Here is a 17,336-nt window from a genome sequence, read left to right as displayed (position 1 = left end):
TTTTGATGTCCAGTGAGCGTCTTCTGCCGCTGGGCACTGAATGAACCTCACAGAGCTGCTGAGATATGCACATAGATTTATGTTGCTCTTGTATCCAGTAGCTAGTTTACACTGTTACCATGCCCCCCTGGTTGTGGAGCATGTGGTGGTAATGATGAATATACATTTTCCCCTCCGGTGAGCTCACACAATGGCGTGCCCTGCGATGGGTTGGCACCCCATCTTGGGTGGTTCCCCGCCTCCATCGTCTCCGGGATGGACTCCAGACATCTCCGCCACCCTGATTAGGACAAGCGGTTACCAGTGATGGATGTGACCATGTTCAAAAGCTCATTGTAAAGATACTCTAGTCTCTTCCTACCTCCATGATGATATAAAATACTGGCCTTGTTTTTATAAACACGACGCAGAGCTCTGCATACACTAACTACCCATGCAATAGCTGCGCACGTCGCATGCATTTGAGGTCATTGCATTTCCATTATTGTGATGAAATGGTTTTTTTCCTTGTATTGTATTCCACACATTTCCGTTTTTCTTAGGGAGCAATCAGGTAGGTTTTTTTCTTCTTTTTTTTTACGTTTTCTCTTTGTAAACTTCATTAATACTGCAGTCTGAATTCTGAGAGCTCCTCACTTTGACATTTTTCCGACTCACTGGGGAAAAGATTCGGCAGCAGTGTCGGAGGAGCACAATAATGACTCAGGGCCCGTTTATACAGATTAACGGAGAAAGTGTGCTGCCTCAAAAATCTCATACTTTTGCTACAAATTTTGCCGACCAGTTTTCTTTTGCTTATTACGAGCCGGTCCAAAGACGCACTCTCTCTTGTAATGGAGCCTTTCCCACTGCCAGCCGCTCGTTGGCAGACCTCTGCCTAATGCAGTACCTGTTAATGAGGGATTGCGGACTGAGTTTTCGCGCCTGCATCTCTCTGCTCATCCCTATTATATATTCAGCAGTCAGCAAACACAAATGCACCACAAACACTTTAATGTTTCTGCTTCCAGCTGTTGCCTGGTTACTCCCTGATTATCAACGCCATTCCATTTTACCTCAGGTATATCAGTTTGCTCCCAGTCGTTGTGTGCCGTGCTACAGTATGCTGCTTGGCCTAATGCTTGCCTCTTGTAGTAAAGGAATCTTGCTTTAATGCATCACCTTGTGACGTAATACTGTTACTAGGCTTTGCATTTCTGAATTTTGCATGGTATTATATGTTGGAAAAGAACTGAAAAAATGGCTTATTTTGTTTTATACTGTTCTTTTTTTATTTTATACATTTCGTACCACACATTACACAAGACAGTGTATTTCAGTAGTTTGTTTTGAAATTCAGATTAAATTTTAGATTTAAGCTCTGTGATCATTGCCATCTTTTATTGTAATGACATACAATTAAACATTTAAATTCTGGATAAAAAATAGCATTTTCCATTTTAAGGATAAGCTACAACAGTGTGCATATGCGGCTTTCATATCTGCATATGCGTGTGTGTGTGTCTGTGTGTGTGTGTGTCTGCGTGTGTGTGTGTCTGCGTGTGTGTGTGTAGCTAAAGAGTCTTTCATGCAGAAAGACGGTGGGTGTTTGCAGTTGGGCACTGGAAAGCCTGACAAGGTGCTTAGCGTGTGTGTTAAACCAAACTGCTTTGTCACATCGTTTTCATCTCCAGTGAAGAGCGCTGGCCCACTGCGCAATCCTAGGGTAGCTGACTGAGGAAACGACGTAATTGTCTTCCCGGTGCGACCCACTGTAAGTCTCATTCAGTGCTGCTACCCCTTAGGAAGCTGTCTAGAAGCCAAACGAAGACCCACCTTCCAGCCTGACATTCTGGCTGTTGTTTACTGAGGGAAACTTATTGTGTCATTTTCATCACTTCACTCTTAACCTTTTTCAGTTTTGCACCCGTAGAGGACAGGTTACGACTTTTCCGACAGTTCGTTCTTGTTCGTCGTGATTCACTCCCTGCTTATTGAGACCGATGCTTTCTCTTAAGGATTAGAGCCTCATTGCAAATCCTGCGTGCGTATTTAAGAGGGGATGGGGACAGGACAAGAAGAGATGGCAGGTTTCCATAGCGATGGATAAAGTCAAGGTCAACCCTGAGAATGACACGGAAAAAGACGATAGAGGAATTGTGACTTTACAATATGAGCGTAAGCAGTGTGCGGGTATATACATATTTTTTCTTGTTTGTCATTCAGCTGTCACTCTCTGGTGGCACTCAGGACCGTCCTAAAATGGGCTCAGTGGAGTATCCAGCTGTATTAGAGGGTACCATTTAAAAGTGACGTTTGGAGTGAGCTCACCTGCTGCGCAATTTAATTATAGATGGACGTCCTTTATCGATCTGCGGGAAAAACATAATTCATAAATGGAATGCATTCAGTGAAAAGCCATGACGTCATCTGGGATTTTTTTTTTTGTGGAGTAATTATTTGTTTTGACCTTGGCGTGAAAGGGATGAGATTTTATTCCAGAGAAGCTTTCCAATGTGTTGAAATGGGCGCCACTTTCAACTTTTGTTCAAACATTTCTCTGCAGACCGAAATCCATCTAATTCAAAGGCTGTAATTGGGGTTCATTGTGTCTATGTGAAAAAGGACAACATGCAGGAAAATGGCCCCCAAAATACCGTAAAATGTGCCCCTTCACACTGCAAATAAGCTCCTATCAGCTGTGAAAGGTGCCTATTTTAACCAAGACGGATGACAAGTGGCCTTTTCTTTCCACTTTCTCCTGGTCAGACGCTGACATCGCTAATGGGTCGCTCTTTGTTCATCAACATTCCTGGCTTCCTTGATAATGGCCCCTTTCCTATGCTGTGAAAAGGTCCATATTGATTATAACATTAAATTTGATGTAATTATCATTTTCATCATATAATTATGATTTTACAATATTTGTCATATTAATGAAGAGGTCAGAAATAAGTGAATTTTTCACAAATGGAGATATATACTGAATTTTTACATTTCATTCATTTATTCCACATGATTAATGTGTTTGGCTTGAGATTTGAACCAAAGGCCTTTGCATTGTTGGCATATTACTTTACTTGTTAAACTACGAAAATTCAGTTTCATGAACCTGATGGCTGGCGCCAAACAACGTTATCGGTGCAAACGCAGGTTAAGGACCATCAAGGGTTGATGGACCGTGTGCTGGCTGTGTGCGGACCGCGTACTGGCTGTGTGCGGACCGCGTACTGGCTGTGTGCGGACCGCGTGCTGGCTGTGTGCGGACCGCGTACTGGCCACGTGCAGGTCATGTGCGGACCGCGTGCTGGCTGTGTGCGGACCGCGTGCTGGCCACGTGCAGGTCATGTGCGGACCGCGTGCTGGCTGTGTGCGGACCGCGTGCTGGCCACGTGCAGGTCATGTGCGGACCGCGTGCTGGCTGTGTGCGGACCGCGTGCTGGCCACGTGCAGGTCATGTGCGGACCGCGTGCTGGCTGTGTGCGGACCGCGTGCTGGCCACGTGCAGGTCATGTGCGGACTGCGTGCTGGCTGTGTGCGGACCGCGTGCTGGCTGTGTGCGGACCGCGTACTTGCCACGTGCAGGTCATGTGCGGACCGCGTGCTGGCTGTGTGCGGACCGCGTGCTGGCTGTGTGCGGACCGCGTACTGGCCGCGTGCAGGTCATGTGCGGACCGCGTGCTGGCTGTGTGCGGACCGCGTGCTGGCTGTGTGCGGACCGCGTGCTGGCCACGTGCAGGTCATGTGCGGACCGCGTGCTGGCTGTGTGCGGACCGCGTGCTGGCTGTGTGCGGACCGCGTGCTGGCCACGTGCAGGTCATGTGCGGACCGCGTGCTGGCTGTGTGCGGACCGCGTGCTGGCTGTGTGCGGACCGCGTGCTGGCTGTGTGCAGGTCATGTGCGGACCGCGTGCTGGCCACGTGCCGGTCATGTGTGGGTCCCCTTGCCTATCGCTCAGTCCTGTCGCTGTGGTATCTGCATAGTCAGGTTATCCGTGGTGCTTTATGTTTCCACCTGCTTCGCCATCCACCTGCCAGATAAATCTCATATTTGGGCTTATCTGTGAAACGCAGCAAACGGATTCATTTAGAGAGTGACTGGAACGTGAGGTGCGGACGGAGAGGGACTTGGACGCTGGTCAGTGGTCGCCTGACTCATATCGAAGCAAATTCATCGTGATCATGAAACAGTGCTGGCCTCTTTAACAGCACAGCTCTTGACATGGTGCCCAAAGCCACCATTTTTTCTTCCAGTAGAAGCCCAGGTTAACTGCCTATTGCCACTGGTGGAAGGTAGTTGGTAGCAGTCAAATTGCAGGACCCCTCTCCCAGCAAATTCTGTTGGGAACCCAGCTTTAGTCTGAGTGTTGTTATAGTTTAGATTTTTTTTAGATTTCATTTTTATATGATTTTCAATTTTCATTTGAAATCCAGCGTGAATACACAGTGCTGATTAGGTACTAATGTCTACAAAATGGGCAAAAATACTCCAGATATTAATAATAATAGCCAAAAATAAACAAATCAGTAATAGCTAAATTTTATTTAAAATTGGTAGTGAAAGTATACTTGACATTTGTTTTTATTTTCTTTCAGTTTCGGGAAGCAATATTTACCATTTTCGTTTAATTGTAGTTTATCTTATTTTCATATTTTATTTCAGTTTACAGAAATGTTTTGTTTTACAAAAATTTTTTTCTTAATGATAATAATCCTGTACTAGGCAGGTTTACAAAACAGAAAAATGCTATAAATAAAGTGAGAGATGTAGCTTAAGCCAACATCCAGGATGTTTGAGGCTGCCACTGTGCCCATGTTTTGGAGACATTTCGGAGTCGTTTTTACGGGTTGGACCTGTAAATGAGGTCTAGCCGAAGCATACTCCAAATCGGAATTGCTAATACATTTAAATAAATATCACCAGGAAAGTTTAAAAATGTCATGTGTGCTCAGCCATTGTGGAGAGCGACTTTGCGATGTCTCAAAATCGTACTTTTGCTATGTCTTTCAAAGATTGGTGAGTATACACATTTTATATACATATAAGTAAGTGAGAGTATTCCTTCTGCCCCAAGAAATTTGTTCACCGTTAGCTGTTTGCAATAGAGCTACAGTAGTCTGTGTAAGATGTTCCGGAGTCTTGAAAGACCTTTGTCAGTCATAAAGAAAGCAAGAATGACGTCATGGTTTCTATGAAAATGGTGCTGATGTGTGCATGTTTGATATGTTTCACCTACTAGGTTATGAGTTGTGCCAGTTTGTGGAGCATAAAGAATGCCTTCAACTTCCTGTCAAAAATGTCTCCATCTTCTTCACGCGTCTTCCATTGTATTTATCGTAGCCCTATTCCCTCTCTGTCATGTTTTTGTCACCATCTTGAAGGTGAAGATTTCCCTGGGAAAGTTCCCTTTCAGGCCTTCTTGTGTCTTGGGAAAATCGTACTTAGGGAAACAACGGTAAACACACAGCACACACATGTGCTATGATTATGTAGTTCTGAATAATATAAAATGATCACAGCAGCATTTTTGATTTCACTCATTTCTCAATTTAAGGGTGTGTGCCTGTGAATAGTATATTCATTTGTTTGCAAACTGCAGCCTGGTTGTTCCCTGTTTCCCGTTAATAAAGGGCTTCTTCCTTCTTTTATGGGACCTCAGTCCTGCTTCTAGGAGCCTCATACACACTGTCCTAGCAGTGCACTTCACACCACTTAATGTTTCCCACTCCCTTTGAAGGTCACTTGGTGTCATCCTCCGATTCATGAGAAACGCGAATACGTGGATATGTGAGTGGTCATCTCCGACATTAGAATGTCACTTCCATCAATTACCTGCTTGGTTTGAGGTCATCCCCACCTTATCCTTGTGTACTGCTCTCTTAGAAATTTTGAACCTGCTGCTCAGCGTAGCCTTCACGCAACATAACCAGGATTAAACCAGGATTTACAAACGTAGATTGTTTTAAAAATATGGGGTGGGCTCTTAATTTGTTCCAGAGCTGCATATTCCTGTATGTATCTGTGTATACATTCATTGTCGTGTACAACATTATTTACTCGTATAATCCCCTCCCACTGAAATTTCCAGTACAGTGTGATGGTGCTGAAATGTATACTTATATATTATACATTCTGATATATTAACATCCCCCCACAGAATGAGGGTTAGGCTTCAGTTTGATTACAAGAGCGGGGAAACAGGGGCTGCAGTATTTTCTTTCTTTCTTCCATTATTCATGTTGACATCAGCATGTGAGCTGCAGGGTAATTACAGACACGTGATTACAGTGGCAGTTCTTATTTACACAAGCAGCCCCGGAACTTGTCTCATTGCCTGGGTTTTGGGCAGCGCCGCCGCACCCGATTACGCAGATGAGGGTCTCTGGAGCTTCCCGGCCCCCCTCCCCCGCTATCAGCCCTGTGTTCGGCGTTCACCTGGGTTGCTACGCTCTGACATACTTCGCTTTCCCCCGCAGCTCCGCCCAGATTCACGAAGGCCCCCGTCGACCAGATCGGCGTGTCCGGCGGCGTGGTCTCCTTCGTGTGTCAGGCGACGGGCGACCCCAAGCCGCGCGTGAGCTGGAACAAGAAAGGAAAGAAGGTCAACTCACAGCGCATCGAGGTGAGGTGCTCCCGCTCTGCAGCCTGCTCCACCCCTCGCATACATGACAGCCAAATAAATGGGCTTTGTAACCAGAGACGGGACAATAATACCATCTCAATTTGCCCTGTTCACAGGTGGGTAGTTCAGGTCTGAATAATAAAAGGCCAGACCAAGATTTTGTTGCAACCAACCAGTTGAATATAAAGTGGAACAAATAGAGTATTCAACTGGATGGTTGGAACAAAATCATGGTCTGGATTTATCCTCTCTGGATCTGAACTCCCCACCACAGACCCTTTTTCAGTCACTTGAAATTAACGTGTCATAGTGTGGTGCCACTTTGAGGCCTTATAGATTTGGAGCGGCAGCCAGCTGCTATCTGTTTCCATGTAAATGAGCTGTACTTAATTTATGAGTTTTGCTTGTTGTTTTTCATTGTTGGGGCACAGATGGGAAGCGTAACGCCTTGATTGATGTTCACCATGCTTTAATTAAAACTCCCTTAAACTCCCAGCGCTCACGATGTTTCAGGAAGATGGAACGCTCACACAGAAGAGACAAAAGCATTATGGAGATAAACAAGTTAATTATTTTTGTGTTTTAGTATGATAAAAGCTGAGGAGGCTGTTGGACCGCGGGCCGTATTTTGCTTCCATTTATGGTACTTTTGTAAAATACTCTTGAAGACCAACTGAACTTCCAGGCATAGACTGATCACGCGATGGTAACCGAAAGCCGGCCAGCAGTACAGTCCACGCCGCAGGCGTCCACTGGCCCGCGTTCCTCAATCCCTTTTTGTCCTGCTTTTTCCCAGACAATCGAGTTTGATGAGGGCGCAGGAGCCGTCCTTCGCATCCAGCCCTTGCGGGCTCCGCGTGACGAGAACATCTACGAGTGCGTGGCGGAGAACAGCGAAGGCGACGTGACCGTCAACGCCAGGCTGTCAATCATCAGAGGTTAGTTTCTGTCCGTCGTCATTCTCGGATTAAGCTGGACGTGAACATAAACCTTACAACATGTATTATGGGAATTTCTGAGCAGGCGGGCAGATCGGTGGCACAGTGGGGGATTGGACTGGGGATTTTATTTAACACAGCAGGATGTCAAACGAAGCAACAGAAAGATACATGTTTTCCTCTCTAAGCTATGCAAGCAATAGGTAAACCCACCAGAGCCGGACCATTTCCTCTGCCTCTCTCCCACACGTTTCACTCAGCTCTCTGAGTGGAGAGGTGTGGTCCCCGAAACCTGCCCCTCCCTGGAAACAGCCACACCTTTTTGCGTTTCCCAGTAATGCTGACGTCTCTCAGTGATCCGCGGCCTCCCCGCTGTATAAATCAATGGCAGAAAGTGTCACCCTTAGCAAGATCAGAGACCCAGATTTAGCTACTGGACCACATTTTGAAATGACGCTGGCGCTCACAGAGATTCGAGTCGTGGCGTGCGGGTGGGATGGGGGGGGGGGGGGGGGGGTGTGACAGTGAACGCAGTGTCCGGCACATGCCCTGCCCGCTCTGTGCCCCGATTCGCGCCGCGTGCCCCTGACGCCTCCGCGGCTCAGCAGTGTGACGTCGTACCTTCAGCTGTGCCTCCTGAGACAGTCCGGAGTGCTGGGGTCTGTCCTCCTGAAGCTTTGGCACGACCGGCCCAGTGGGGACGGGGGGCGGGGCAGGGGGCGGAGGGGAAAGTGTGCGGAACATCCCCCCGCCCTCTGGGCTGGCCGGGCCCCAGGTCATGCGCTGTATGGATAAGCTCTCACCCAAATGTATGGCTTCCCCTCCTTTGTATATTTACTTGCCCTCGCCATCTGCCTCAGCCGAATGCCGGGCCTGGTGGCCCATGAGCTCCAGCCTGGGCTGCGGACCAAGCCGAGAGTTATTGTACAGAACCCAGCTTTACATGGAAATCTGGGATTTGGCACGGGCTGCGTGGCTGCGTAAGACGTGCCGGCCGGGCTCCGGGAGAATCACATCGCGCCCATCTGCTCTGGGGCTTTCGTCACCGCTCCCTCTCGGCCAAGCGCCCCGGACTGGGGACGGTGCCCAGGGGCATGGGTGGGGCTGCAAAACAAGGGGGGGAAGGAGCACTGTGACGGTGAGAGGGGGCCGTGTGCACACACATACACACACGCGCACGCACACACAAACACACACACAATCACAAAGACACAGGGGTGTAATTAGCATCTTTGTGGGGACCTGGAAAATGGTTCCCACAACGACAAAAAAAAACAGCCTTTAATTACATTGTGGGGGACATTTGGTCGGAGATTCACACACAAACCGAGGCTCTGCCACATGAGGACATGAAAGTATCAACATGCAGGCAAGTGCGGACGTGGGCAGATGGGGCCGATTTCGTCGTAAATGGGGGCCGTTTTAGGCAGGGCAGCTCCTGCACCTCCGGGACTTTCTGCAGCCCCCCCCCCCCCCCCCCCCCCAGGTTGCCCCTCGCTGCTCTGCACGCGTGAGTCTCCGGCCAGTAGCCCGAGAAGCAGACGGCTTCGCCCATTTTTTGCCTTTTATTTGGCCATGGTTTTCTGGAACCTTCTGCCCGGAGCTGGAGCCCTAAGATGTGCCATCTGCCTTATTAACACATCCCAGCGTCTCCAGAGTGTGTCGAGACAGACACCCCTACACACCGGCCACACCTGCAGCGGTGCCTCTCACATTTATTGTTTCTTCCTATCTCCTCTTCCTCTCTGTCGTTCTATCCCTCTTAGCCTCCTCTTTGACTCCCACTTTCCTGTTTCCCCGTCCCAGTAAAAATGGCTGTGAAAAGCTGTAAACCATTACAGAAGTACGGCATATGACAGCGATGTTATTAAACCATAAGAATGACAATCATGGTATGTAATATTACAGTAAGTCTGTAATGGTTTCTTTACCGCCACAGTTTCCATCCCTAGCAAGCGCAGCCTAGTAAATGTTCCGTCTTCTCTCTGTCTCTTTTTTATTTTCCGTAAGGTGGTACCAAAACGAAAAATAGGTTCCGGAATGCGGGAATATTCTTGCGTGCCGGCTGAAATGAGCTTCCTGCCGGTAGCGAAGGTCCTTACTCTGAGAATTTCTGGATGCTTCAGCTCGATTCTCCGGTGGCTCGCTGACTGAGATTACATGCCAGTCCTGGCAGACAGTCACCCCCCCCACCACCCCCATCCCCACCCCAGTTCTTGCGCACACTTCAGACCAACACAAACAGCAGCCCAGGTTTGGGTGCCCCCAGCTGCCCGCTCGCTGAGTGTGACAGACTGGCCGTGACACTGCACCCCCCCCCCCACCCAGCACACCTTCAGCTGGTTCTGCTGGAGCCAGCTGGTCACATCAGAGTCCTGACAGCCCTACAGTGCCTCTGCCTAGGTGTGTATAGCTACTGAAAAGCCAAGCTCTACTTAAATGTTAAGGAACTGGATTTTTTAACAAGGCCCCACGTTGGTTCAAATCCCACAAAGAGCGCTATTAGTATACGTCTGAGGAATTTATACACTCTATATACGTGGAAAATATTTTAAACTAAATTCTACTGGACGGTTGTATCGATCTGTTACAAAATCAACTCACTAATCAGGCAGCAGTAAAACATGGCGGCTTCCTGTTCGGCCCCCTCTGTGAAGAAGCTTCAGCCCTCTGACTCATGTTGTTAAAAACAGAGGTTTACACTCGATAGCGCCGATTCCCATGAACCATCCTGCACGTCCCGCCCGCTCGCGTGCCTCTGCCAAATGGCCAGGCTGCTTAGAGATGCAGTACTGGAGCGAATATAGAGACGCTACGCAGGGTAGCATTAGTCACCTTTGAGCCTTGGAGCCTGAGCCCTGTCCACAAGGCCTGTTAGCGTAGAAGCATAGAATGCTTGGGGACAACCAGGGGTGGGGGCTCGATCACTGCTAATTACGTACAGCTTGGAAACGGAGGGGTGTGCTGCAGCGTCTTCACCACATCAGGGTGACCAGCTTCGGTCAGCAGGCTGGAAGTGAGATCTTCGATTTGACACAAGTCTGCACGCACATTCACATGCATTTACATGTATGTAAGAGTTTTATTCACTTGTAAATAGTCTGTAGTGTTTGTAAATGCATCCCAATGCTTTGGATGTAGCTAATTTTAGGTTTATAGTGGAATAATACAGATCTGCTGTAAGATTTCCTGAGAGAGCGTGAGAGTCAGAAAGAGTGAGCGTCATGGCAGATGCCTGGCATGAGTTAGTTATATTTTATGTATTTTTAGTCTTATTTTTTGTCTTTTTAAACAAAAAGCAATTATTCATTATAGTCCCTGTGATTTTTTTCAAAGAAAATGTAACTCAAGAACCTTTATAAATATTTTATGAAATTTTCCACAGATCACTCGTCATAAATCAAGCTGGCTGCTCCGCGCAGTCTGCAGCTGGAAGCGAGTCAGACCCTTGTTAATGAAACAATGCCGTGTGTCAGCCGCACTTTACTGGACGTCAGACAATAAATGCTAACAAGTTAAAAGCAGCAGACTCAGCAAAAGCATCAGCCAGCAGCTGGGCCCGAAGCCCCTGGCGCAGAAGAGAGGAGACCCTGTGCTCCCTGCCCCAGGGGCTTCTGGGTATTACTGGATGCGTGTAAAGCCTGTTGTGAGTGATTTGGAGCAGTGGACTGTGATTGTCCCCACCGTATTCCTCCGGAAAGCCCGAGTGCATTAGAGAGCTGGCAGGCCCAGCTGGGGGGAATGTGCTTCTTATTCCTGCCGTTGCTTAGGCGTGGCTGCATGCAGGTGGAGGGTCGTGGTGCTAAGGTAGCATCCCCAGTGGGCAATTGACGTGGGCCTGTAAGCGGGCACCGTGCCTCCGGTAGGTTTTGTAGTCTCACTCCGCAAGCACACAAACAACACGGACAGCTGAGGATATCGCTGAGAGCTGTTGACATTCATCCAGCAGTTAGCAGGTTGAAAAATCAGACTTCTGCTGTACGGATGCCTATTTAAAGCAGAGAATGTTAAAAAATAAATAAAAAACTGAATGTCTGAACTGGCGTCATTGTAGAGGAGATGTACCAAACACTGCCTCTTCAAGGAACAAGATTTCCTACCAAGAAAAAGACATTTTTAAATACCAGGAAATGTCTGGGACATAATGCGGCAAATTTATATTTTACTGCAACTAGTGCAGCCTCGTTAATCTCCATCCCAGAGACATGCGATGATGATACATGTGTAGGATGCCATGTCGTGCAAACGGGCTTTGTGCATGCAGGTAACTGCTTTGATTGAAGGTGTGATTATAAAGTGCTCTGAATTTGCTGTTGAAGAGCTGTTCATGTATATGTGCATGTGTGCGCAACTCTGCCTCTACTGACTGATTCCCTGGTGTCTACTGCTAATGAATGTTTTTCTTTGGTAGCTATACCCCAATGCATGACCCAGCTGGCCGGGGGACATACTGCAGTTTGATGAAACCCAGATTCATTTACTGGTGGACAGAGCTTGGTTATACCCTCATAAGCAAGGGGGACAGGGGTTAGAAAAACTAACCTGGTTAGGGAAGGGGTGGCACGCCGGCGCAGTGGTTAGCACCACTGGGGCCAGGGTTTGAGTCTCTGTCGTGGCTCCGTGTGTGGAGTTTGCATTTTCTCTCTGCGTCATCTTGGAGTTTCCTCTGGGTTCTCCAGTGAAGGTGAACTGAAGTTCAGTGGAACTGGGGTTACCAAATTGTTTATGGAAACTCAGGAGGAGAAACCGGGAAAAGGCGGCACTCAGTGTGCAGTGGGGAACTGCAAATAAACCAGCTAAATGACCGTCCAAGCCGACTGAATTATTATTATTAATGTCCAGTTTTTCTCATGTAATCAGGGCAATTGACCGCATTACGATAAGGGCACATTAAATTAAAGCAAAGTTCATTCATGAAATGCATGACCGTACGCCATACAGCAGTACATGCAGACCTGGGGTGGGCAGTTTGATCCTAGAGTGCCAGCATCTAGCAAGTTAGTGTCCCAATACTTTTGTCAATATACTGTATGTTCACTTGCTTTTGGAACCTGGTGGCAGCATCCTTTCAGCATCAGGCCCCCAGTCTGGAGAATTCTCCATGGTGACTGCTCCACTTAACCTCCAACAAGCTTCAGTCAGTCTGGCAGTTTTTTGATTCTTGCAAACTATGAGAGCAGAGCTGAAGCCCTAAAGACAAATTAAAAGAACATTTCGATTTTATAGTACGACTCCACTGGCACAGAGAGGGTCCAGTAAATCATAAGCCATCCTCCATTTCCTTCCCATCCTCGGACTCCATTTCCTTCCCATCCTCGGACTCCATTTCCTTCCCATCCACAGACTCCATTTCCTTCCCATCCTCGGACTCCATTTCCTGCCCATCCACGGACTCCATTTTCTTCCCATCCTTGGTCTCCATTTCCTTCCCATCCTCGGACTCCATTTCCTTCCCATCCTCGGACTCCATTTCCTTCCCATCCACGGTATCCATTTCCTTCCCATCCACGGACTCCATTTCCTTCCCATCCACGGACTCCATTTCCTTCTGCTGCATTGTGCCATAGATTGTGTCTCCCTCACACTGTATTCTGTCTTACAGGAGCGATGAAAATGCCTAACCTTCATCTTGCAGACTCCATTTGAGCTTCAGAAATACAGTCGGTCTGAAGCACCAGCAGCTCTTTGATCCTCGCCACCTAGAGAGCGTTAATAAGCCGTGATTTGTGGGAATGGGGCTCATCAGTGGCTAAAAGTCAGCTGTCTGGCAGCAGCTGGATTTCCTCACGCCTCTCGTTGATTCACATAATGACTGTTCAAGTAGAGCCACCTCAGACCCATCTAGCTGGTAGCCAGGGGAGATGAAAAAGTTGACAGAAAAGTGCCGGTAGACTGTCAGAAGTTTGGAACATTTTTTCTACTGTGATCTTACTGCCTTTTGTAGAGTCAGGGTAGCGCTGACCAAACTGGGTCAGCCGTCGAATCTCAGTCCCACAATACAGGGATAAGGGTTTTTGCGTTTGTTCTGCGGTTGACTGCTGTTTTTCTGCTAGCTCTCAGGGAGATTTGAATAGTGATCAAATTCTCTAGATCAGATACTTTTACCAGATCATTGTCAAGTAAGATTGTTGGGGGGGGGGGGGGGGGGAGTTTCAGGAAATGTCTCATCCGCTCAGCAAGTCTTCTGCTGCATGACAGTGGAAGTTCATTCAAAAAAGAAAAGAAACAAGAGGGAAAAAAAACTTTGGAGACTCAGAAGCTCCAGAGTGATGACTGGTCCTGAGCCTCATGAATTAAGAAGCCTTTTGTTGGGGCCTGGGGGGGGGTTAGATGTCAGACATACCTGTTCATGTCCTCTGGTGCCAGGAGAGGGGGGAAGGGATCACAGTGCAAGACATCACACATGCTGACGTTCAGTCATGCTTGGTTGGAAGAAGAAGAAGAAAAAAGCAAAAGTGGTAAGGCTGTACACAACCTCTGTCCCAGTGAGTTATCTGCTGTCGAAATAGCTTCCCACGAAAGCTGCAGGCCCCCAGTGTCTCTCAGAGAATGGTCTCCTCCACAATCCACCATCTCCCGGCCACGAACACAGGGAAAGAGGAATGGAGGCCGAGAGAGTGACGTCTACCCTGCAGACAGATTGACTCAATTACAGAGCTTCTGCCTGTAGAGTCCTGCCACCGTCTCAATAGACCCTGCAACAGCTGTTAATAATAAAGAACAACCAAGTCGTCGTCTTTAAAGGGCACGTCGCGTGCGATCGCCGCTGCCTCAGCCTGCCACTGCAGCCTGTAGCTTCCGCACTGGACCGTGCAGAAGTAACATCTGTTCCTTGAGTGTGATGTATTTACAGTAGGAGGCTGCTGCTGGTGTCTACTCACAGACGTACATGTTCAGCTAGGCTTGGGTGCATTAAGTGCAACTTGGACTGGTGCCTGTCATAGTCGGGCTGATATGGTTTATAAGTTTTTGTCTTAAGTCTTACCGAAGGAGTCAGTAGCCCACTTCCTCATTGAAACTGTTCCAAATTCCTCAGTTTTATTTACAAGGAACAAAGCAAGTATTGTGTCTCACCTTTTGTTGTCATTCAGAAGCAAAGCAGCTTTTTAAGCTGGGGATGTTGCCTCTCTCTCTCAGGTCTCATTGTTGTCATTATGGCTGGTTGCATTCTGGGTAATCAATATTCTCCTCATTGTTCCCCAAAACATCGCCATGCTTCTTGTCCCCCAGTTCACGGCAGGATTGTCCCTCAGTTGGTGCTGGACCTTGATCTGGAGTGTAATTACACAGAGTTAAGACAATAACTGGCACAATAATGCATAAGTAGCATGATTCCCCCAATAGTAGGTGCTAGTGATATCTGGGATGGCTGTTCTCAATAACGTTGACACCAGCATTTCGCAATCCGGTTCTCAGGGTTCCACGGACTGTCTGGCAGGGAGCTGGGAGGGAGCAAAAACATGGACAGACTGGGTGTCCCCAAGGCCCGGATTGGGAAACACTGGTTTACACTAATGTTCATTATATTAGCTTACTGCATTTGTTTTTGTGCTACTTGTTCAGGAATTACAGTCATGGGCTCCCCCTGATCTGCACCGAGTTCTGGGGGGTATTTTGAAGTCCAGTTTCTACTTATACCTCTGTAACTGTGCTGCAGGAGCCAGTTAAAATAAAAACTGTAAGGTTTTATTACAGACAGATTCATTGGTTCGCTCCTAAAACATCACTTGCAGTGATTAAACTATATGAAGGCTATCAGAGACGGAGTCTAGAACAGTGGTTCTCAACTTTTTAGCACCGCTAAATTTTTCCGTGCTAGCTCAGTCTCGACCCTTTGTCAAGTACAGGTTTAAATTAACGTATCAATGCCTATCGCACAAATTGAACTGGATGTGCCATGAATTTTAAATTAAGCATCTGTGGTTTGGCTTCTTGGATTGGTTGAGTGTTCACTAGTTTTGTGTTAAGGTTTGCCCAAGACCCGTTTATATAGGTCAATTATAGGATTGGGGCTGGGAAATCTGATCGTGGATCAGCATGGAAGCTTGCTGGTTTTAAAATTACATTTCCAACTCTGCTTTGTGACTCCTTTCATAACTTGCCGCTACCCAAATTTAAGTCATGACCCGCGGGTTGAGAATTGCTGGTCTAGAACAGTGTTTCTCAACCCAGGCCTTGGGGACCCCCAGCCAGTTTACATTTTTGCTCCATCCCAGCTCCTTACCAGACAGTCCACATTGTAACTGGGAGCTAGGAGGGACCAAAAATGTGGAATGTCTGGCTGCCACCGAGGACCAGATTGTGAAATACTGTTCTATGTCCTTTGTTCAGCTTCACCTTCCCTGGCCTCCTCCTCACCAGCACCCCCCCCCTCCACAATACAGAATATACCTTAGACATTTTAGTAGGAGGAATAAACAAAAGATGGACGTCTCTCCCCAGAGCTGCTCTGGAGCTGCCTCATCTGTGGGCAGGAGATAGAGGAGCTGCCTTCAATTACTTGCCTGCTTCTGGTGTCGTTTCTATGGCAGCCGACTCCCCCAAAGTGCCCACCCTAGCTCTGATTACGTCCCCTGCCAGGGACACAGTTCCCGCAAACACCTGCACCGCCGACCCCACGCTGATTCCCTGTTGAACAGGCTCTCATAAACAGAGCAGTCCTGATGACCACAGAGCATAGAGGAGTGCTGGACACATTTGTCTCAAGCAGGCTACTGTACCACAGGCTGCTGACAGACAGCCTTTAACCTCAGAGCTAAACTACTCTGTGTTCACGTTGAGCTGGCGGAAGATCTCCCCCCTCCCCAGACCCTCACCCCGCCGGAGGCCTTGCTCAACTCGGCCTGGGCCTGGTATGTCAGATGTGAACATACAGTAATACTGTTCGCGTTTTAAGCTCCCTAATTCTAACTGCACTGCAAACATTCTAACAGATGGTATAATAGGGACAGGTATATACAGGCATACAACATGTTCACATTGTTTTTAATACTTCTGATGCTTGCAATTTTGAAATACATCTTTCCCCAGCTCCACTGCTCCACTTTTTATATACTGTCTTTTTTTCTGCTTAAAGCCTGCCCTAACTGCCACCTTGGTGTTTACAGCAGTTCACTATTATCCTTCCTATGTTTGCACCCTCATTTCTGTTCTTTGTGTTGACACCACCCATTCCAAAGCCATTGTCCGACCCCCCACATCTGGGCAAATTTCAAACCTTACTGTCAATTATGTTAATTGAGTTGCTTTCAGTTTGGATGCTAAGCAAATGAAACCGACCGCCCCTGGGGTGCAAACAGCTGGGTGTGCAAATCAGCTGAATTTCCGTTTGTCTGGGTGCAGGTGTGACGATGCTTTCCTGTGTCTTCGTGGTTTGCTTGCGGTCTCCTGTCTTTCCATGGCATTCAGCTAAAGCCTCTCTGCTCCTACTCTTCTTGGTACAGCCGTCCCTTGATTTGCATTACTAAAAAAAACATTTACAATTAACAAAAAGAATGTAAGTCAAAAACCTGCTTCCATTATTTTGAATAAATGATAAATAAAAAGCCCTTTATTTGCACTAGTATATTGGATTTTTTCTCTTTGCTGACCCCCATCTTGCTCTTTGTAGCTTGCAGGCTGCAGCACAGGGTCAGCCACTGTGCAGTGGCCCTGGGAGCTGAGGGTTAAGGGCCTTGCTGAAGGGCCCATGGATATGTGGATGTTCTGGTGAGGCTAGGGCTTGAAGCAACAATCTGGCCACAGATACAGGGACTTAGCCTATTGAGCCACTCACTCCCATTCATTCATTTTCCAAG

The 17,336-nt window shown here is 47.6% G+C and overlaps 1 protein-coding gene across 7 annotated transcripts in view; it reads left to right on the top strand.

Annotated features, from left to right (window-relative positions):
* ptprsa (protein tyrosine phosphatase receptor type Sa) overlaps window positions 1-17,336 on the top strand; it is a 161,480-nt gene that overhangs the window by 69,025 nt on the left and 75,119 nt on the right. For all 7 annotated transcript variants that reach the window (XM_048976255.1, XM_048976252.1, XM_048976253.1 and 4 more), the window contains exons 4-5: window positions 6,456-6,601; window positions 7,398-7,539. In XM_048976255.1, the coding sequence (XP_048832212.1) occupies window positions 6,456-6,601; window positions 7,398-7,539 (288 nt within the window). The remainder of the gene's footprint in view (window positions 1-6,455; window positions 6,602-7,397; window positions 7,540-17,336) is intronic.

The sequence above is a fragment of the Brienomyrus brachyistius genome, chromosome 15 (assembly GCF_023856365.1).
Source record: "Brienomyrus brachyistius isolate T26 chromosome 15, BBRACH_0.4, whole genome shotgun sequence".
Taxonomy (NCBI): Eukaryota; Metazoa; Chordata; class Actinopteri; order Osteoglossiformes; family Mormyridae; genus Brienomyrus; species Brienomyrus brachyistius.
This window is presented reverse-complemented; position numbering and strand designations above follow the sequence as displayed.